The 22,696-nt window shown below is 35.3% G+C and overlaps 1 protein-coding gene across 4 annotated transcripts in view; it reads right to left on the reverse strand.

Annotated features, from left to right (window-relative positions):
- The window catches only part of PPME1 (protein phosphatase methylesterase 1), a 67,858-nt gene that overhangs the window by 43,890 nt on the left and 1,272 nt on the right, over nt 1-22,696 (reverse strand). For 3 of the 4 annotated variants that reach the window (XM_072610878.1, XM_072610880.1, XM_072610879.1), the window contains exons 2-3: nt 6,088-6,181; nt 5,476-5,568 (exon numbers count right to left, since the gene is read on the reverse strand). In XM_072610878.1, coding sequence (XP_072466979.1) covers nt 5,476-5,568; nt 6,088-6,181 — 187 coding nt within the window. Of the gene's footprint in view, nt 1-5,475; nt 5,569-6,086; nt 6,182-22,696 lie in introns of all 4 variants that reach the window. The other variant, XM_072610881.1, reaches the window with a different exon arrangement.

Consider the following 22,696-nt stretch of genomic DNA (forward strand, 5'->3'; position numbering starts at 1 on the left):
GTGAGATCAGCCGAAGGGGTAAACATTTTCTTAGCCTGTGAGGCTAGGAAAATCGCAAAGCTGAGGGAGGGAGGGTCTCTCTTGCTGTGGCTTAAGGGAACCAGTGCAGAACCAGAGCTATCTACTCTTCAGCGAACGGGGAGGAGATCCTGAGCCCCAAGGGGGTGGAACTTGCAATCATCAACACCAGAACCCCAGGCATGCCTCAGCACAGCCAGGGGAATAGGGAAGATACTAGTGCAAATATGGTTCACCAACCACTGAGCCTGCCTGTGCTCAGGAGAGGAGACCTTCTATTGAAAACAATGGAGAGTATAAGAATAAATGGAACTTTCCAAAAAAAAAAAAAAAAAAAAAAGGGCAGCACATCAAAGAATTAATCTAAGGGAAAAGGATGGTGCACTTTAACTTGACTCTCAGACAAACAGGGAGTAGCTGAACAAATTGTGGTAAACAAATGTAAAGGAATATTACTGTGTTATAAGAAATGATGAGACTATGTCAGAATTTTGAACAGATGCAGAGTGAAGTGAATAGAAGCAGAACAAGTTTTATGAGGACTGCAACACTGTAAAGAAAAACAACTGTTTCAAAGATTTAAGAAATCTGATCAACATCATGACCAACGACATCCCCAAAGGAAGTGGGATAAAGCATGTCACCTGTCAGAGAGGTGACAGACACAAAATACGGAAAGAGACAGACATTTTTAGACACCACCATTGTGTGGATTCATCTTGACTGATAAGGCTTTATTTGTTACAAACAGGAGTGTGCTGGTGAATATTTAAAAATTGGCTCTCTGGAAAAAAATAATGTGCACATCACAGACTTGTGTTATCTGAATTAACATTTTCTCTAACATTTTCTTAGATCTAGACGACCAACAAAACAATAAATCAAGCTCTGACAGGCAGCATTTGCTATGAGGTGCAAACGCTAACACAGAAAATTTAATAATTTGGCTCAGAGCCAGTAGGAATGGCTCCATTCCATACATTACTTTCTCTCAGAATTGATTTATTCCAGTTGGGGACAGGTATTGGAGGAAGTAGAGGATTGGAAATAGTGATGGGAAAAAGAGTACTATTGCAACATCTTTTTAAATGTGCAGAACAGAAACATATAGATAAAACAGAACAGTTCTAACAATAATGTGTATGATTTATGCTAAGCAGCATAAAATAGAGACTCATGGCATCACATAGAATTCTCTTTGTGTCCTGCTGTGTTTTATGTATAGAAATACTCTGGGGTGGGGGAAAAGCTGATTTTAAATTCGGAATTATTTTTTTTTTTAAAAACGGAAAAGAATTACAGATTTTAAAATTCAGGAGTAAATTTAGAGAATATCTCACTCAACCTCATTTTACAGATAAGAAAATTGAGGCACAGAGAGATTAATATTAACCCAAGGTATTACAATTAGTACAAAAAGTGGAGTCAAAACCTAGCTTTCCAGCTAGAACAGAAAGTACAAATTTATTTTCTTTAAGGCATGACATTTTTTAAGTTGATGTACAATACAAAGATTAGGGCCAATTTCTATTTCTAATTCTTTAAATAGCAAAAAAAAGGTTTTTTTCTTTCTTAAAGCAATATATCTTGCTATTTCTTGCTAACAGTTAATTTAGATTAGTTATTTCACACATCATAGTAATTCTAAAACAATACCAAAAATAAAGGAATTAAAAGTAGTTTTTAAATACTGGAACATCAATTAAATTGTCAAAATACTGGGTCAGCTTAGTTAAAGACTGCTCTACATAATTTTGATTTTAAAAAAGACTTTTTTTAAAGCACAAAGAAGAACAGAAAGAAGATCAGAAAGAATCAAAGACAAGAATAGAGCATCTTTGAAAGTTACATGCTGAGCACAAAGCAGTAATCATGAAAATAATTTGGTACTGGTTAATAGAGTGGTGGATCACTGGAATCAGTTAAGTATATAATGTTGTACACAGTAGTAAGTGACCTTAGTGTTCTAGTATTTGAAAAAAAGGGAGATTAGGAAAGATTTCTTACAGAAAGTGAGTTTTTAGCTGTGACTTGAATGAAGGCAGAGAAACCATGAGAAAGAGATGAAGAGGGAGCTCCAGACATGGACAACATCTGTGAAAATGCCCAAAGTCTGGGGATGGTATATTTCATGTGATGAATAGCAAGAAAGTCAGAATCCCTGGACTGCAGAGTCCTTAGTGTTAGTTGGTCTTCCTGCTACAGTTGTTTTGTTTATAATGTTAATAATCTAAAATCTCTTGTCCTGTTTTTCACATGGCAAAGAACCACAACAACTCTTCTAATGGAATGTTTGCCTAGTTTTTGTGAAGAGATGGCAGGCAACATGGTGAAGAAGAAAAAACACTAGATGGGCAGTCAGAAGACAAGTGCTATCACAAGCTTGCTATATGATTTAAGGGAATCTATTGCATTTTAAGATGAGCTCTAAAATTTTATGTCTTGTATAACCTATTTATCAATGAAAGGCTATTTCATTTTAGGCTTACACATGTTTGAGGTAATTGAGGGTTTTGGAAATTGTTATTCTACTTCTAGCTGCACAGCATTTTATATTTTCAAAGCCCTTTCGCAAACAGTAATACCCCAACTACCACCAATGGAGAGAAGCATTTTCTGTGACACCATGCCACTAGGGAGAAGAATAAAGACCCAACCCAGCAAGTCTGCTGAGTAGTGGGAAGGGAAGGGATATAGTGGAAAGAATACTAGATTTACAGGTCAAAGATTAGGGTTTGAATCTAGATGCTACCACTAACCAGCCTGCAGGTAAGTTACCCTCTTATCTATAAATACAGATAGATAATATAATTTTACTAGCTCCCTTACAGGATTGTTAAAAGAACTTTGTAAAACTTAAAGAGCTAACTAAATTTCTGGCAGCTAATAATGGTGCCTGAATAATATAAATAATCCAAGGGGACAATTAGAACTATCTATAGGCATGACCCCAATAGGAAAGGCAATCACTGTCAATAGGGGAGTAGTAATTATCTACGTCAAAGTAATGACACAATAACTTAGGATTTAGCAAAATCATGGAGGAGCCTAGTCTAACTCTTTTTGTTTGCCAACTTTAATCTTCCCCACTTTTTGAGTTCCTGAATATTTAAGACAAACTCATAAAAATAACAAGTCTAATGACTGTGAACTTGGACTAGATAAAGAGCCCTGGAGCACGTGTAAAACATTCAAGAGTCATAGTACAACCACCACTTATCTTTGTAAATGGCTCAAAAAAAAAATCAATTCTTTTTTAGTAATCTTGTGACTCATTTCAATTACCTATTTTTTAATACCCTATCACCTATAGATGAGGTTTTTTTAAACTATGTTTCTCATAATTTGGAGTATGTCCCCAAATGAAAAGCAAATCAGTGATGTGAATATGACATACCAATGGAGACACAACAGTCTTTCCTTTCCTCAGCTGCAGATTTTAATCTACTATTTGAGCCTCATATCAAAAAAGCCAGAACTACATCAACATGGCTAGACTAAGCAAGATCTCAGGTCAGTTTAGAACAGAATTTGGCAACTGATATCATACTAATCATTTTAGATGGCACATAGTTTAGATGGAAGCCTGCCCTATCTAAGTAAGGAATATGACTCTTACCAGGCCAGAACAAATAAAGAGGCTTTATTGATGCAGAAACTGAATTAAGATGATGCTGCTTAAAGATTATTACTGGGGCTACATATGCAGGACAGACTGCAAGGGAAAGAAACTGGGGGCAGAGACTTATAATGGGCTCTTTTAGCAGTAAGAGATTTTGCCTGTCTAGCTCTCAGAAGACTATCAGGCTAGTCCACTGCCAGGTAAGGGGAAGAAGGTGTATGCAGAGGACTAATAGCAGTGATCAGAAAGATATCAGCATTTTACCATCACTCCTCCTTGCCACCTCAGAGAAAAAGGAAGAGGAGGTGGTGCTGAGGAGCCAAGGGTTCTCTGAAAAAGGAAGGTAAGAGTGCAGCATAAAATGGTAAGAGTGCAGCAATAAATATGAATCACTGTACCAGAAATCTTGGAGGTAGGTAGCCATGAGAACTTCCTCTCCCTTTTATTGAGACAAACATGTATCAAGTGCCTACAATGTTCAAAGAACAGAAGTAGGTTTTGCTTACTCAAGAAGTTACCTATTTGGTAAAATAAAACTAGATTTAAGTCAGAATAACTAGGTTCAAATCTTAGCTCTATTAATTACTACTTTTGTGACTATGGCAAAGTAATTTCCTCTGTCGAGGTCTCTTTTATAATCTGTAAAACCAGGGGGTTAGGGTTAGAGTACCTCTGACTTCCTTCTAGCTCTGAAATTCTATATTCTAAGTCCCTTCCTATTCTAATATTCCACCATCATAAGTTTAAAATATAATAAGATGGAATTTGGTAAGTACTATAAAGGCACTGTAGGGATTTTATAAGAAGTAACATTTGGTTAGGGGAGCAGACTAGGCTGGTTGAGGACATTCGAGCTACGCCCAGAAGCGTGATTAAAATTCTGACAGGTAGAAACTGGTAAAGGAGAGCATTAGAGGTAGTTGGAAAAGTATGACCAAAGACACTGAGGCAGATAGCATATGAAGTGCTAAAGGAATAGTGAGTTTAATTTGATATAGAGAATGTACCAAAATGGTAACAGGATATTAAGTTGGAAGAGTACTCAAGTTGACAAGCATTTAAATATTCAGTTCCTACTATAGATAAAAAGAAAATTAACAGACAAATAAAAATTTGGCTCCTGTTTTTAAGAAGATCATAGTCTAATTGAAGAAATACTGTGTTTTATTATTTATAAACCACTAAGCTAGGCACTCTGGAGGAGAAAAAGTAACACTAGTTACATAAGGCAAGAGTCACCTCAATCAATCAAACTGGAAAATATTCTATAAACCTTAAATGCTATTAAAATGCAAGCTATTATTATTAATCAAACAGGGTAACTTAGATCCTCCTCCCCATACAAAATCAGATAATAGGTGACCCTAGAATCACAAATATTCTGAATTTACCCAATTTTCTAATCTTCTCAAATCCAGAAATTATACCTCTTGGAAAAGAGTGTGGTATAGTGGTTAAAGCATTGGCATGACACCCAAAGATTTGAGTTTTAGTTCGTCCTTAGCCATAATTAGCATTGTGATCATTATAAGTCACTTTACATCTCTGAGCCTGTTTCCTTTGTCATTAAAAAAAGGGAAAGGGGGGAAAACTAAATGATGCTTTTAACATTCCAGCTTTTAAGACTCTATGATCCCCAAACTGCCTGTCCTCCACTGCGTAAGTTGAGAGGAAAGATAATTATCTGAGTCAAGTTCACCTAGGACAAGGGGAATCTGCCTCAAATTATTCTTATTGTTACCAGGGCTTTATGTAACTAATGTCAATACAATTCAGTGTTCTCTTCCTAATAGCTCACAAACGACATCAACTTCTATTGTCAGCAACTTACTTACAGTGAACACAGCCCAGGAGAGGGCAGAGTGGCCTCCTCCATGCAGCAGCAACAAGACTGGGCCTTCTGAACCACTCTTATAAATTCGAAAAGTGTATGAACAGTTAAAGATAATTTATTTCTATTTGATTGTGTTTCTTTATACTCTTATCCACACCCATCTTTACAAATTATAGTTCAATAGTCACATTAAAGAAAAAATTAAAAAAACCCTGGCTATTGATATGTCTTCCAATTTGAAATATTAATCAGAAATAACTTGTTCTCATTTGAAACTGGCAGAGGATTCTGGTTTCTATTAGTCAGAGCCCCATATATTCACTAAAAGCTCCTGAAACCTTTTCTGTGATATTTTTGAAGAGATACAGTAAGCTTTGAAATTTAATCCCAATTTCTTTTTTTTAAATGTTAACAAATTTTTATTTACTATTTTATTTTTCTCCAGTTACACGTAAAAATAATTTCCAATTTCTCTAACCTAGTCATGAGATAAGTCTGGAGATAACTGGTTTGGATTTATCAGTGACATTCATCACAGTGCATATATACTCTGGGGAACAAATTCAAGGGAATAAAGACAAGAAGAAGGTATTCTGAAAACCCTAAAGGATATATCTTTGCCAGTGTCACTCTCTACCACCACATCTTCCATGGATTCAAAGTACTGGTTCCAGGAAACAGGGGAAAAGTCTCGCTTTCTTCCAGGGCTGAAAAACAAACATTTCAGATAAAATGTTAACATGTGGAGAACTATTCTTTCAGTAATAAATGCCCTCAAATTCTATTTTAATAGCTTTGTTGTAGTCAATGTATATGCTGTTTTGCTGGTTCTACTTATTTTACTTAACTTTATATTTACTTAGTTCATATAAGTCTTCCCATGCTTCTGTATTTTCACATTCAGTTTCTTATGGTACAGTAATATTTCATTACATTTATGTACCATAATATCTTTAGCCATTCCCCAATCCACAGACATTTACTGTTTCCAATCCTTTTCTTCTACAAAAAATATTGCTATAAATATCTTACTGTATAATACAGGATCTCTCTATATCACTGACATCCTTGGGTAAAAAGTATACTGGGACTGCATTTTTATGAAGCTGAGTCCTCCTATAACAACTTGAAAAACCTTATGCAGTTCATCACTCATATTTCTCAAAACAATTGTCCACGAAGCTTGCAAGGTGTCCAAATTGTATTACATTTTTAATAAAGTGCTTATAGACTTGTTTTATGCTGACACGGAATACAGTTCCCCCATATGTAATTTTACTTTTTAGAAATTAAACAATGAATCCAAAGACTCCAGTTTCTGGGATAAGAATTCACCATTTGACAAAAACTGCTGGGAAAACTAGAAAATAGTATGGCAGAAACTGGACATAGAACAATATCTTATACCATATACCAAAATAAAGTCAAAATGGATTCACAACTTAGATACAAAGGCTGACAGGATAAGCAATCTGGGAGAACAAGGAATAATTTATGCATCAGATTTATGGAGAATGGAAAAATACATGACCAAAGAAGAGATAGAGAACATTATGAAATGCAAAACGGATGACTTTCATTACATTAAATTGAAAAGATTTTTTTTTTTTTTTTTTTACAAATAATGCCAATGCAACCAAGATTAGGAGGGAAGCAGAAAACTGGGAAAGAAGTTTTACAACTAGTGTCTCTGATAAAGGCTTCATTTCTAAAATATATAGAGAACTGGGTCAAATTTATAAGAATACAAGTCATTTTCCAATTGATAAATGGTCAAATGGTATGAATAGTCTTCACAGGAAAAAATTAAAGATATCTATAGTCATATGAAAAAATGTTCCAAATCATTATTGACAGAGAAATGAAAATCAAAACAACTCTTAGGTACATCACACCTGTCAAACTGGCTAACAAGACAAAACAGGAAAATTATAAATGCTGGTGAAGTTGTGGGAAAATTAGAACACTAATGCATTGTTGGTGGAGTTGTGAACTGATCCAACCATTCTGAGGAGTAATTTGGAACTATGCTATAAAAATGCGCATTCCCTTTGACCCAGCACTACCACTTCTAGGACTATATCCCAAAGATATCATACAAATGGGAAAAGGACTCACATGCATAAAAATATTTATAGCAGCTCTTTTTTATGGTGGCAAAGAATTAGAAATTAAGAGGATGCCCTTCAATTGGGGAATGGCTAAAGAAGTTGTGGTATATGAACGCAATGGAAAACTACTATGCTTAAGAAATGATGAGCAAGCAGACTTCAAGAAAACCTGGACTTATATGAACTGATGCTGAGCGAGGGGAGCAGTACCAGCAGAACACTGTACACAGTTATGTACACAACGTGGGATGAATAACTCTGATAGACTTGGCTTTTCTCAGCAATGCAAGGTTCTAAGAAAACTCCTAAAGTGTCATGATGGAAAATGCTTATCCACATCCAGAGAAAGAATTATGGAGTCTGAACGCAGATCAAATCATACTATTTGCCCTTTCTCTCTTCTGTTTTGTTTTTTCTTTCTCAGGGTTCATCCCATAGGTTACAATTCTTCTTTGCAACATGACTAATGTGAAAATATGTTAATGTGAATGTCTATGTAGAGCCTATCTTGGACTGCATACTGCTTAGCGGGGAGAAAATCTGGAACTCAAAAGCTTGTGAAACTGAAAGCTGTAAACTAAAAATAAATAAATAATTTTTTAAAAAAAAGGTATTAAACACTGAAAACATTATTAGTAAGGCACTGTTATAAATTTTCCTTGAGTTTTCAACAAAATATCATACATAAGTAATTAAAGTGTTTTTAACTGTAACTGTTGCTTTATCTACTTGCAATACAAAAAGGGGAAATGCTTCTCAATCAATTGATCAAAAAGGTATATATGATTCTCTGTACCATCATATTATCTACAAGTAGAACCATTAGAAGTTGCTTTGTATATGATTTATCAAGCATGACTCTGACTATATCCATGTCTACACTAATATTTCCTCAATTGAATGAATGAGGCTTTTTACATTTTAGAAATTATGTGAACAACTTTGTAAAGATTCAAATGATCCTTTCAATGTCAAAGACATGGTAAAATTGGTTTTAAAAATAATGTACATACCTTTTGAATGCACCCTTTAAAGATGTCATTTCAAAAGATTTCATGCTATCTGGAGTTAAAGCATTCTTACAAAGAAAATAAAGTGGTGTTTCGTCTCCATCAGTAATAGTACTTGTCATAACCCTGATGAGATGAGAAGAGTCAATTTTGGAGGGGTTGAGGAAAGGTAGACACACTAATACATTGTTGATGGAGCTGTGAATTAGTGCAACTGCTCTGGGAAGCAGTTTGGAATTATGTGGAGGAAGTGAATAAAACATTTCTGTCCTGTAACTCAGAGATCCAATTATTAGGCACATACCTCAAGGAGATCAAAGATAGAAGGCAGGACCCATAAACACCACAATATCATAGTAGCATTTTCAGCATTAACAGAACTAGAAACAGTAGATGGCTATTAATGAGTAAACAGCTAAGTAAATTGCGGTATATAAATGTAATGCAATATTACTGCTCTGTAATCAATGTTGAATATAATAAATACAGAAAAGCATGGGATGATATTAAGTGATGCAAAAATGAAGCAAGTACAACCAGAGAACAACAATAAATTGTCGACATCCATGTAAATGGAAAAAAACAACAAAACAATTAAAACTGAATTCTATGAAAATTATAATGACCAAACTTGGCCCTAAAGATCAGATATGAAAAGATACATTTGTCCTTCTTTGCAGAGGTGGGAGACTGGAAACATTCTACACTCCAGAAAATGCTAGGTTTTATCTGGTGGATTTCTTAGTTTTTCTGAACTATTTCTTTTCTTTTTTATTCTTTGCTATAAAGGGTGGCCCTTGAGGTGGGAGGGGGATATATTTGGATATGTGGGTGATGTAAAAACTAAGGCTTTCAATAAAAATGCATTTTTAAAAAAATAACAGTACTTAGGAATCCTAAAGAAAAATACAGTGGATCCTATTTTCTGTATTTGAGCTTTTTACTTTATCTTTCTGCATTTTCTTCTACTTAAACTATGCCTGCTGTCTTTGTTTATATTAGTTTTAGCTGCTCTGGTGGATTTTCTCTTCAAATCACTTATGTATTTATGCATAAAAGGGATGTTATTTCATTTTTAAAAAATAAAAACATAATTTTAAAGTTAAGGCAATTCAATTTAATTGTGGAAATTTTCAAATTATTATCTATAACCACTGTCAAGTTATTTCAATCTTTACACCAGCTTATTATATATATAGTATACTTAATGAAATGAACAGAAATGAGAAACAAAACATATTATAGAACTTTTAACTTCTTCAACAAATATTGTTTAATTCTGAGTTCAAAGATTTCATTATTCGAATATAGTAAACAGCATTATGAAAGAACTGTGTCATGAATGAAAGCTGACTAATGGTGATACATTTATACTTACTTTGAGATTCAACACATAACAATTTGATATTTCTTACATATATAATATAATCACATGAAATGATTTCTGCACTACATTTATTATTTATTGGAATAAATTTGCTACATTCCTCAAACATTTATTGACTTTGATTTGAAGTTTATTTTAATTTTTAGAAAGTGTATATCTAAGAAGTTGTGCTTGAAAACATTCAATAATTTTTTGCCACTGCTTTGCACTGTCCTGAGAGGGTCTGAATGACAATTCGTGCTCCACATCCCACAAGGAGAAATGGAGAGCTCATATTTGGGAAATACTGAATTAGTTGAACTCTAAAGTCCCTTCCAGATCTTAACATTCTGGAACATAGTCAGTAAACGTTTATTAAACATGTATGTACTATTTGTGAGGTACTTGTTGGCTTGGCCTCAATGGGTATATTGTAGAACATATTTTGTATATAGTCAGTCAACAAGTATTTATTAAGTGCCTACTATGTGTCATATGGTACACAGTGCTGGGAAAATGAAGAAAGGCAAAAATCAGTACCTGCTCTCAAGGAGCTCACAGTCTAATGGGGGGGGAGGGGGGGAAGGAGATAGCATACAAACAGCTCTGCCCACATACAGAGATATGTAGAGAATAAATTGTAGATAACCAACAAAGGGAAGGCATTAGCATTAAGGGGTATCAGGAAACACTTCTTTCAGGTTTTATTCAAGATTGTACGTAAAATATTTACATATCAAAAAGTATTTAATCCATTTCATCCTTCATTCTGGTTAACACAGAAAAGTAAATAATAGTGCAATATATCTACTGAGATAAAGATATATTATCTTATTTGAACCTCACAACCACGTGATGAAGTGCTCTTTTTATAGACTAAGAATCTGAAGTTGAGAGAAGGTAAGTGACTTGACCAGGGACATATAGACAGAAAAATGTCTGAGAGAGAATTTTAAAGCCAATCTAAACCCAGTGCTCTATTCATAAATGTAAGGTAATGTTAAAAGGGAAAAAACAACTACCAACTAGCTTCTGGGGTATATCAGGGAAGGCAGCAAGAATACTTGAACTGAGCTCTGAAGTTAAGGATTTTAAGAAGCAGAGTTAAATGGGGAGGGAGGGGGGAGATACATTTCAGGCTGACTAGGGACGGGACAAATAATAGTGAACATTAGGTGTGATAATGTTTAAAATAAAATTTTGGAATAATCTCTTTGTTCTCCCTGAAGCAAACTCAGAGGGTGCCTCTTCCTATGTCAACAAAGCCAGCCAAGGCTGACTCTGCATTCCTTAAGAGACCTTTAACCTAAGACACTATCTTGAATAATGGCATGTTTTCCATATCTTAATATTTACAGACATATACTATGTTATGGCATATTAATGGTAAAGAAAATATAGACATCTTAGGTCGTAATTTCTATTGAACTTTGTTTACCCTTTCCTATGTCAGTTATCTGTTTAGGGCAGGAAGCCTGCCACTTACTAGTGGTGGGATTTCCCTCCTTATCACTGAGACATGTGTTTACCCAGACTGGAATTGCAAGGCCCAACTGACATTACTTTGTTAATTGTCCTATCTTACTGAATTTATGGTTTGCTTAATTAGGAGAGTTTCTTTCTCATGGCAAAATATATATAAGCCAGAAGATTTCTGCACTGGGTAGCCAGAATATTTCTGGCTCCATAATGCATTATGTTACCGTTTTCTTTAATAGGGAATTGATCAATTAATTAATTAAATCATAAAATGTATGCATTTAGCCTGTTGCCTTTCTTTAACCAAGTTTTCAGGTCAACAGGTGTTAACTGATTAAATGTAATTAGTACTTAAATGTCTAAGAAATGATGAAAATGCATTGTCAGTTTATATATACCTGACAAAAAGAACCCAGTTTTTTGTTAAAGATCCTCATGAAAGGATTTCTCCCCTCATCCCTTATGCTTCACTCTTGTATTTGTTCAAACCAAACCAAGGATTTTAACATTTAAAAATTCAATTAAATGAGAGATGGAGTGTGTAGGAGAGTAGCTAAGAATATTCTACACCAAGTCTGGGCAGTTCTCTGGTGCCTGAATTTCATTTATTCTTCACTCAAATTTCTTAGAGACAATAGCTATATTTATAAAAGAGCTTTATTTAATGTGTTTGTGGGGTTCAAATTCAACAGTTATATTATACAATCCTACCTTTGCTTAGACTACAGAACCCCTCTGGGTTGTAATTGGTATCATTTAAAGAGAAATCCCCTTCAAAATAATGAAAATCACTAACTCTTTAAAACATTGCTACACTGTCCTTTTTTTATTTCCTTAGCGAGGGGGAACAATTTAACATATACTTTTTAAACTCAATTTTGTTTTAAAGTTCCAAATGCTTCCTTTCCCCTAATTGAGAAAACAAGAAAAAATAAAACCCATTACAAATATGGAGAGATGTGCAAAACAAATTTCCATATTAAGTTACATAGCATATACTATTAATTGCCAAATCTAAACAGTCTTTTCTCAGTTTTCATCATTTTTGATCTCTCTATAGCCTTTGATAGCATCAATCACCTTCTTCTGGATACTCTCTTCTCTTTTGGTTTTTGTGACAATGCTTTCTCCTGGCTCTCCTCCTACCTACTACTTCTTAGTCTCTTTTGCTGGTTCTTCATTCACATCATATCGGCTAATAATGAGTGTTCCCTCAATATTCTATCCTGTGTGCTCTTCTCTTCTCTCTTCCCTATTCCACTTGATCTCCTCCCGTGCATTTACTATGTCGATGATTCTGAGATGTATATATCCAACCCTAACCTCTCTCCCCTGACCTCCAGGTTCCATCTACCTATTGGATATTTCAACTGAATGAACACAAGAGAAGACTTACTCATGGTGAGCTTATATCCTCAACTGCCTTAGGTATAGATGCAGAAAGACCAGTAAGTCACAAAAGAATTAGAACCTTTCAGTGCATAACATTATAAATTATAATGTTGCAGAAATGTACACATTTGGCTTGATGTAATTCATTGTTTAATTATATACAATGTTGCTTTGTATTTTTTGATGTGTATATTCAGGGTTATGCATGTATTGTGCCTTCCCTCTATGATTACCTTCAATTTAACCAGGATGTATCTTGCTGGTACATAGTTATTTGCATTGTCTACTTCATTAGATTGTGAGGAAGGACCCTAAGGACAGGATGGTTTCTACCTTCCCTTGTATTTCCAGCATTTAACACAGTGCCTGGCATACTGTAAGCACTTACGTCAGCTTGTTGACTTGATTTGTTAAATTCAGGAATTGTTATTACTATTGCTAGTATGGTATTGTTCCCTCTCCTCCCTTTTGAGGCAGCTGTCAAGTACAATGATATGTATATTCATATGCTATTAAGATGGACTTGATGTACCTCCAAATAATTACCAGGAAACGAACATTTTTGCCAGGAGGTGAAATGTAACAACTAGCTTTAATAACCTTTCCCATACAGATACTGTATCTTTTAAGAGTCAATAAAATGTTTAACTATCATTTATTCTGGAGACATTGTGATGGTTTGAGAGATTGCGATGCTAGAGAAAGGAACAGAAACTTGAGAGAATTGTTTTAACTATTGTCTTGCAAAGAAACATGAAAAGAAATCTTGAGATTTTAGTATCTGGAGATCGCTGAAAATGTAATGAGATAGAAGAAAATGTAAAATATATGATATCAAAAACTAATCTGGAAAAACAGGTTAGGAGGAAATTATTTTAAAAGTAGTGGATGCTTTGAAAATCATGATTTAAAATAAAAAAGTCGGGACACTGGAATCAGGAAGACTCAAGTTCAAAGTCCTGTCTCTAACACTGTTCTCCTTATTGCCCCCAAAGCTGCCAACACTGGAAGTCGGAAAATTACTTCTTTATTGCAGTATGTAGCTCTACAGAGTAAAAAAAAAATCGGTATATTGTACTTCATAAAAACTTCGCACTTAATCCAAAAATAAGAAACTGGACCAGTAATGCTCTATCCTCTTTTGATCATAAAGGAAATTAATACTAAGAACTGGCATTGGTTGGCGTTTCTTCAGACTTAAGGAAGAACTCAACAAAGGGCTCGCAGTCCAGTGAAGGCTGATTTTCTGAAGCCTTACTGATATAATTTTTATTTGGAAATGGGAAGATGGCAGCTACTCAATGAGAGGAGGATAATCAGCACCTGCAATCAATTTAACAAATGGCTACTATATGCACAGCATTATGCTAGGTGCTAGGAATACAAAGATATAAACAAAGTAGCTGGTACCTAGGGACTAGGGGAGAAAATAACCAAATAGAGTGGATCTGCAAAACATGAAAGAGAATCAAATTTTGGCAAAGATGCTAAGAGGATCATCAAGTTAGATATCTACCTAAAAAAGGAAATACAGAATAGTGGAAAGAACAGAGAATTGGAAGTCATCAGACCAAATTAAAATCCCAGTTGTGTGTCCCTTGCCTTCTGAGATTTAGTTTCTTTATTTATAAAGAGAGAAGCTTTGACTAGATATCTAAGATCTCTTTCAGCTCTAGATACTATGAGTTTTTTCATCTATAAAAAGCTAAGCTTTAACTAGATTTCTAAGATCTCTTCCAGTTCTAGATACTAAGAAGTAGGGAGTGTGTTATTTTGTCTCTACATCATTATCAATTAGGTAATAGTAAGGTGTCTAGAGCTAAGTTAAGAGTCCCATTGTACCCTGCTCAGTTTTCCAGAAGAGGAAACAGATTTTGCTCTCAGACTAGGTGACTTCTTAAGGCAAATAAGTGGCAGTGTGAGGTCCTGTACCTAAGTATTCTTTCCTCTATATCATGCTCTCAGTATAGGAAAAGAAAAGACACTAGTTAAGAGAAGACAAAAAAAATTTCACTCTGGGAAACACTGGAACAGAGAAGACAAAGTCAAATATAGACATTAAGGGGGTGTAATATGTGGAGATGTAACTATGTAATTCTATCAACAAAACTAAAAATTGAACTGCAAAGCCCTGGGCAGAAAACCTGTCCTAGAGATAGCTTATTTTAGTAAATCCAACAAAAATCATGAGATGACTAAAGAATGGTAAATACAATGACCAAGATGAGCTTGTTACAAGGGGACTGGCAAAGAAGTAAAGGAAAAAAAGGGAGAAGAGACAGTGTTGCACTGATATGCATCATGCAACGCCAACCAAGTAAGAAGTTTAATGGGTTTTGAGAAAATCATAGTTACTCTTTACAGGTTTGGAGTTGGAAGGGATCAGAGTTCATCTAATCCAACCCCATTCATGTATGGATAAAGATAGTTTTGAGAAATCAGCTGAAAAGGGCTATTACCTTCTGAAGCTTTGCATTCAAACTCTTTATATCAACTAATAATAAATAATAATTAGCAATAAAGATTCAGTCTACTCCAAGTGTAGTAGCACTCCAACTCTTAACAACCTATTTTGTGTCATGGACCCTTTTGGCAATCTGTTGAGGACTGTGGACTACTTCTCAGAATAATGTTCTTAAATGCCTAAAATAAAATACATAGGGTTACGAAAAGCAACCAACTATACTGAAACACAAAAATGTTTTAAAAAATTTTTGGACTACAGCTTAAGAACTCCTGGTCTACTCTAATAAGATTGTTCCTCAGAGATCCTTAGTTACGAAATATGACAAATGAACGACATTTTACGCCAGAAGGATTCTAAGAACCTGTGTTGAAAAACGTTTTCCTTCCCAGGCAAGTCATTTAACCTCTCTGGGCCTCAGTTTCTTCATTTGTAAAATGAGGACTGGATGTCTTTAAGGTCCATTCCAATTTGAAATTCTATGCATAAGACACTGTGGAATGAATCTTACAAAGGAAATCCCATGTCCTTTTCTATCTTGTTTTAGTCCTAGCTTGTAAACAGTAAAACTTTACACTTTGTATTCATTGTATTGGTGGGTTATATTGAAATAAGGAACTGAATAGCCAGCATAAGTGAGTTCTAGTTCAATCTCTGCCACTAACTCACCACGTGCCCTCCACAGGTCAAGTATCCAGACCTAAACAGGTAAACGCTAATCAATCAGTTGAAAAGTATCTATTAAGCACCAGGCTCTGGGGACACAAAAACAACGAATTAAACGATTCCTAGATTTCTACTTTCAAAGAACTTACATTCTATGGGACAGAGTAGCAGATATACCAATCTACACAGCACAATTACAAAGTTAATCAAACAAATACATACAAAGAAATTAGGGAGGCACTAGCAGTTGAGGGTAGAAACCGCTTCATGTAGAAGGGCATGAAATATAATTGCCCCACTATACAAGGCCTGCACAATCTACTGTGTGCGGGCTGTAAGCGGCCTAGGGCATGCCAAAGGATTTCTGGCGGCCTGTAAATATTTTCCTCTATGTTTTTCTTGAGCTTCCCAAAATCCTTTGGTGCCTGAAAGAGGCCCACAGACCACAGGTTGTGCAGGACTCTGTCCTTCTCAGACTGATGGGGTTCAGACTCTGGGAACTTCCTTGAGCTCCCCTGGAATCTCCTCACTTAATCTGGCTTTTCATACTCAAATTGAGCTCTCCCTCTATCTCCTCACAGAATCTGACCTTTCATACTCAAATCTGTGACCAGGGTCTGTTATCTCTTGATTGCCCTACCTGCTTCCCACCTAGGCACCCCCTAGTCTGATGTTTGTTGATTACCTCCAGCTGTTTCCAGCCTTTGATCCTCCTTGGAGTCCCTTCCTGAACTTCTTCTCCCATCACTCTAGACTACCAGACTCCCTGCCCCCTCAACCCCCATTCCTCCTATACTCTTTTCTGTATTTAAGTCCCACCTTGCCTCCATGAAGGCGCTCAGATTCAATCCAGCTCAGACTCTGTCTAGCTGGGATTCCGTCTGGCCCGCTTGTGAATACAAGTGTCACAAATGCTTAGGCTCCTTAAGAGGCAACCCAATTTGGCGAATCTTTAATAAACTTTGTTTTCTTTGGCATTAAGAAGGCTTGAGTCGAATTCATTCTAGCATGACCTGGACTGTCGGTATTTTAGGGTTCCCCACCACCCCTCAACCTCGTCAAGACTATATCTGGAGTACTGTGCATAGTTCTGGGTCTCATATTTCAAGGACAGTGATAAACTGGGAAGCATCCGGGTTAAAGCAACATGATGATGGGCCTCAAGTTCAAGTCACCCAAGAATCAGCTGAAGGAACTGGGGTGTTTAGCCTGAAGAAGAGAAATTTAGGGGAAATATTAGAATGTAAGTTTCTTGAGGGCAAGGATTGACTGGCTTACTTGAATATCTATCTGCAACACCTTGTACATAGTAAGCACTTAGCAAATGGCTTTATTTCTCTATCTAGTAAGCAATATAATCACTGTCTTCAAGTATTAGAAGGACTGGCATATGAAAAAGGGATTAGACTTTTTCTGCATTTTTAAGCATCTAGAGGGCAAGGATTGTCATGTTTCATCGTTTTATCCCCAGGACAAGATTGTGTTCCATTCTGGTTGGCTGGTTGGGTTTTAAGGGGATGAGGGTGATTTGTTTTAAAGACTTTGAAGAGTTAAAGTAAGATCTGACATACTTAAAAGACTTAAATTCTACCCTTTTGTTTTATTGGTCATCAAACAGGATGCTTTTTTTAATAATTTTGTAACAACCAATAAAACAGCAATGTTATTACTGCATGCCACTAGAGGCTTTGGAGTATTTAAGATCCTAAGATCAAAGAGGCTATTAAAATACAAAGTCTTCTTAAAAACTAGGGATAGAAAGAATATTCTTTACTCTGATGTTTAATAAAATGTTAGCTCCATTAAAATGAAAGCTATTTTAGCAAATGACTGAAAAAAAATCAACCTATTTAATGAAAAGTACTTTTTAAATAGGTTCCATCTTTCCATGGAACATCCAGTCTGCTGAGTCAAACTATAACAAAATATATTTTTCATGAAGGTGGATGGATAAAGACAAATTGCTCAAGCCAAAGCAAAAGTGTAGACAGTTCTACTCTAAAGTTAGAAAAAATCTCAGTCTCTCTCTCTCTCTCCAACCCCCATTCATAATGGTAAAAGAAATCAATTAACTGCTGTTGGAAAGAACGTTGGACTTGTATTCGCACGTAATTTTTTTTAGATATCTTCTCCCCCATTAGGTCCTTGAGAGCAGGGACTATCTTTTGCCTTTCTTTGTATAACCAGAGTTTGGTATATTGTAACTATTTAACAAATGTTTACTAACTAGTGATTTACCTAAACTCACACAGTGGAAAATGTGAAGTCAGGAAGACCTGAGTTCAAATTCTGTATCAGACATTTACTAACTGTGTAACCCAGGGCAAATCATTTAACTACTCCCTGCCTCAGTTTCCTCATCTGTAAAACAGGGATAACAATAATAATCTGCCTTACAGGGTTTGGGAGGATCAAATGAGTTCACATATATAAAAGTTCTCTGCAAAACTTAAAGCACTATGTAACTATATATTATACATATGCTAAATATCACACACACACACACACACACACACACACAGCCCTACAGAGTGCCAGAGTTGGGACTCAAATCCCAGGGTTCTAACTCCAAGTCTAGTTTTCTTTCCACTACCACCACGGTGTCTTATCAAGGTAAAAGATACTGCATACTAGTAAGTCTGATATGGAAACCAACAGTACACTAAATACACACACATACACACACACACACACACACACACACACACACAGACTAAGACCAATTCCAAGTTCTAGGTCTGGCCTGAGGCATTTAAGAAATTATTTTTTTCAACAAAACCTAGCATTATACCTTCAAAAGGTAATACAGTAAATATTTCTTCAGCACCTTTTCTCTGGCGGTATCTAGATGGTAGAGTGGGTAAGAATGTTGAATATGGATTCAGAAAGACCCAATTTCAAATGCTGTCTTGAGACCCTTACTAGCTATGATCCTCAGCAAGTCACAACCTCGAGGCCTCGTTTTCCTCATCTATAAAATGGGAATAATAATAGCACCTAAATCACAGTTGTGAGGAACAAATGAAATAACAATGTAAAGTGCTTTGTAAATCTTAAAGCTCTCTATACATACTAGCTATTATTATTATTATTTCTATATAGAGAGGCCTGCACTGGGTGCTGATGGAATATAAAGACAAATAAGAAATGATACACTTGGGTTTATGTGACTAAGGAAAAGGGGAATAAGGTTGAAACACAGCTAAAGTAATAAAAAGTACTCAGAAAGGTCACTGGAAAAAGGCAATCACTTTGAGCTGAACAAAGTAGACATTTGTCTTAAACTAGTAGTTCATATGCATCACAAATAACAAATTTGTTATTGGGCAGCTGGGTGGCTCACTGGGCATGGGGTCAGGAAGACTCATCTTCCTGAATTCAAATCTGGCCTCAGACACTTATTAGCTATGTGACCCCGGGTAAGTCAATTAATCCTTTTTGCCTCAGTTTCCTCATCTGTAAAATGAACTGGAGAAGGAAATGGCAAACCACTGCAGTATCTTTGCAAAGAAAACCCTAAATGGGGTCATTAAGATTTGGATATGATTGAAAATGAGTGAACAAAGGCAGCTAGCTGAAACTCTATGAAGTGCTTACTTACTATGTATATACTGCTATGTGCTTGCTGTAAAGGATACAAAGCTGAAAGAAATAAAATGAAAATAGAATAGTCCATCTCTTACAGAGGGCTACAATTTAATGGAAGCACTAATACATGTACTCAAATAACCATAAACTGCTCTTATTAACAAAATAATACCTCATGGAATATTAGTGAAAATTATTTTTGTAATAATTATAAGAATCATGTACAAAATATCAATCTCTAATATAGACTTGCCAAGAAAAGCCTTGAACTTCAAATTTATTCAGTAATAAACATCTAATACTCAACTAGTTTTTCTTCTGACCTAAGAGATCTTGTTCTTTGGGCACCAGGCTAATCATCAAAGTCACTATGAAATTCCATTTTAATTCCCCTCACCCTTGTAGAAGAAAGCAATGTTGCATTTATACACAACTTGGGAAAAACATTAGCGTATGCTCCAGATAATTAGAACAACCAGGTGGCTCAAGTTTGTTCCTTAAGTATTTTGTGAAGAAATCTTTACAAATTTATCACATATTTTCTGTTTTCTTAAAAAGTGTTATTGGGTATAATTCAAACCATTCTTGATGATTCTGTGTTATCATGTGAACATCCATCATCAGATAATTTTGTAGTATAGTCTTGTGTATACTTTAGTTTTTCTGTCTCTTTTTTCCATTTTACACCATGAGCTGTCATGGTGCTTGCCTCTATAATACATGCCTACTGTCCAATTTTGCTATCATCAAATAACTAGGCTTGCTAAGAATTATTTTTAATTTTTTTTTTAAAAGAAGTGAATAAGAGGTGCACCTTAGGCATTATCTTGGTTATTCAAGCGTGTGGCTTTAGTACAGAGGCAACTGCTAGGGGGCTTCAGCCCTTCAGGACGCCAAAAAGTGTTTGCGGGGTGAGTGGGATACAGGACATCTAATATATTATAACATACCAATTGAACACTCAAACACTGACAATAAAGATAAGAAAACATTGTATAAAGACTACTAAAAAGCAATTCCATGGAACAAAACAGACACATTGTATAATCGTATTTGCTGTTGTTTTGGGTCTAAAGTTTTATAGTTATCCTTAACCAGAAAAGGAAAATCTTTAAATTACTTCTAGGCTAACACCAAGAATTTTTTTTTTTTTTTTGGTAATTGAGTTATAAACTTCCCTGCAAAATATCCTATCAATGTACCCTTCTGTATTTACAGGTCTAATTCAATAGAGTTCAGTTATTAAATTACCAAGGACTCAAGAAAGTAACATTTCAGCTAATTTAATAGAACAATTTGTACATGAAAGATTATTCTATTTGTTTGACCACCATTTGAAAAGATTAGGCTACACAAATCACAGCATTAAAGCCATTAGGTAGAGCAATCTTGTTCTAAGGTACTGGGAATGAAGTTAAAGTAATTGGTAACCATAGAAAAAGTAGGAGCAAAGCCTTTGATTCTATTCCTAACTCAATCTGTGACCTGGGGCAAATTACACTTCCATTTCTGTTTTCCTGACTGTACAAGTAATATAATAGTGCTGTTTCTGCTTGCTGAAATCAATGGCCAGGAGTTACTAAAAAGCTAATTCTTATTTCAAAAAGCAGTGATAACATTCTGAAGTACAACAGGCTAAGAATAAATTAGCAGCTCACATTTATACAGTGCTTTCAGATATGTAAAGTTTGTCTGTTAGATAGGATTCAAGAATTATCCACATTTTACAGATAAAGAATCTGAACTTCAGAGAGGTTTAAATGATTTGTCCAGGGATAAAACCAGTGAAAGTTTCTCTGGCTTCCTTCAAGACTCAGCTCCAATCCCATATTCTGCAAGAAGCCTTTCCTCTAAGACTATCTTCTATTAACACATTATGTCTTGTATGCACAGAGTTATTTGCAAGTTGTTTTCCTCATAAGAATGTGAGCTCGTTGAGAGAAAGAACATAGCTTTTGCCCTTTTTATCCCAAGTGTTTAAACACGCTGCTTAGCTCGTAGTAAGGGCTTAATAAATGCTTGTAGACAGCAGAAGTCAGCATTCTAACTTGGATCTCACCTGAGTCAACGTCTAGCACTCTTGTTTCTTTAGCACATCTCTTCTGACAAGAATAATTTTCATAGAACTCTCAACTTTGAATCTCTGAAAATCCTTATCAGATTAGGTAGAACCTTTTAATATTTCTCTCTAAAGAAGCAAAACAGAATTCCAAATGAACTAAATTTGGCTGTTTTTTATTTATCTATTGCCCTCACTTTTACTGCCCCTCAATACTAATAAGGTTTCCAAACATTAAATTCAATAAGCATTTAAGTTCCTACAACACATAAAAAGTCATACTAGATTCTGAAGGAGAACCAATACCACATACAATGTGGTTGTTTTACCTTCATAGAACTTATGGGAGATATGTGCCTGGTAGACATGGCACACATACAACCATGATACAAATAAATGGTAAATGCACTCCAGAGGTCTTATGAGAGAGAAAGAAAAGGTCTGGGATGGATAGGAGGTTGACGAAGAGAAGTGGTAGAAACAATCACAAAGACTTCAAAGAATGAGTAGAAATTTTTTTCCAAGTAGGAAAAAATTTTAGTAACAAAAAACAATAATTATATTAATACAATCTATTAACCTTTACGTCATTACTGGTTACTGGTGGCAAGCTCAATATGTTTAATATCCTTATGGTGAAATAGTGTCTGCCTTTGAGTTTTTATTTCAGCACTAGAGTTTAAGAAAAAATAAACCAAACATCAACTTTAATAGCTCACATGTCTGAAACGTCGTTATAAGAAATTAACACCTAAGAAACAGTGGCCATAACAGTTTCTGCATCGTTATTAATCTCTAAACTTCTTTCCCTTTCTAAAATTCTTTAATTCTGAAAAGGCCAAGATTCCTCTTTAGTAATACCTAACCCACCCCTTTTCCTCAACTAGTTCAATTGTGAGCACACATCCTTAACCTCCTAGAATTTATTACCTTTTCTTCCTTAAGTCTTATGATTCCAAAAAAATTTTCAAGATCAGGTATCCCACTGCCCTCAACATCTATTTTTTTTTTTTAACATTTGTTCCTAACCTACTCTATTCTCGTTCACTTCTCCAAAACTCTATCCTAGTAGAGTCCACACCCCCCA

This window comes from Notamacropus eugenii, chromosome 5, assembly GCF_028372415.1.
Source record: "Notamacropus eugenii isolate mMacEug1 chromosome 5, mMacEug1.pri_v2, whole genome shotgun sequence".
Taxonomy (NCBI): Eukaryota; Metazoa; Chordata; class Mammalia; order Diprotodontia; family Macropodidae; genus Notamacropus; species Notamacropus eugenii.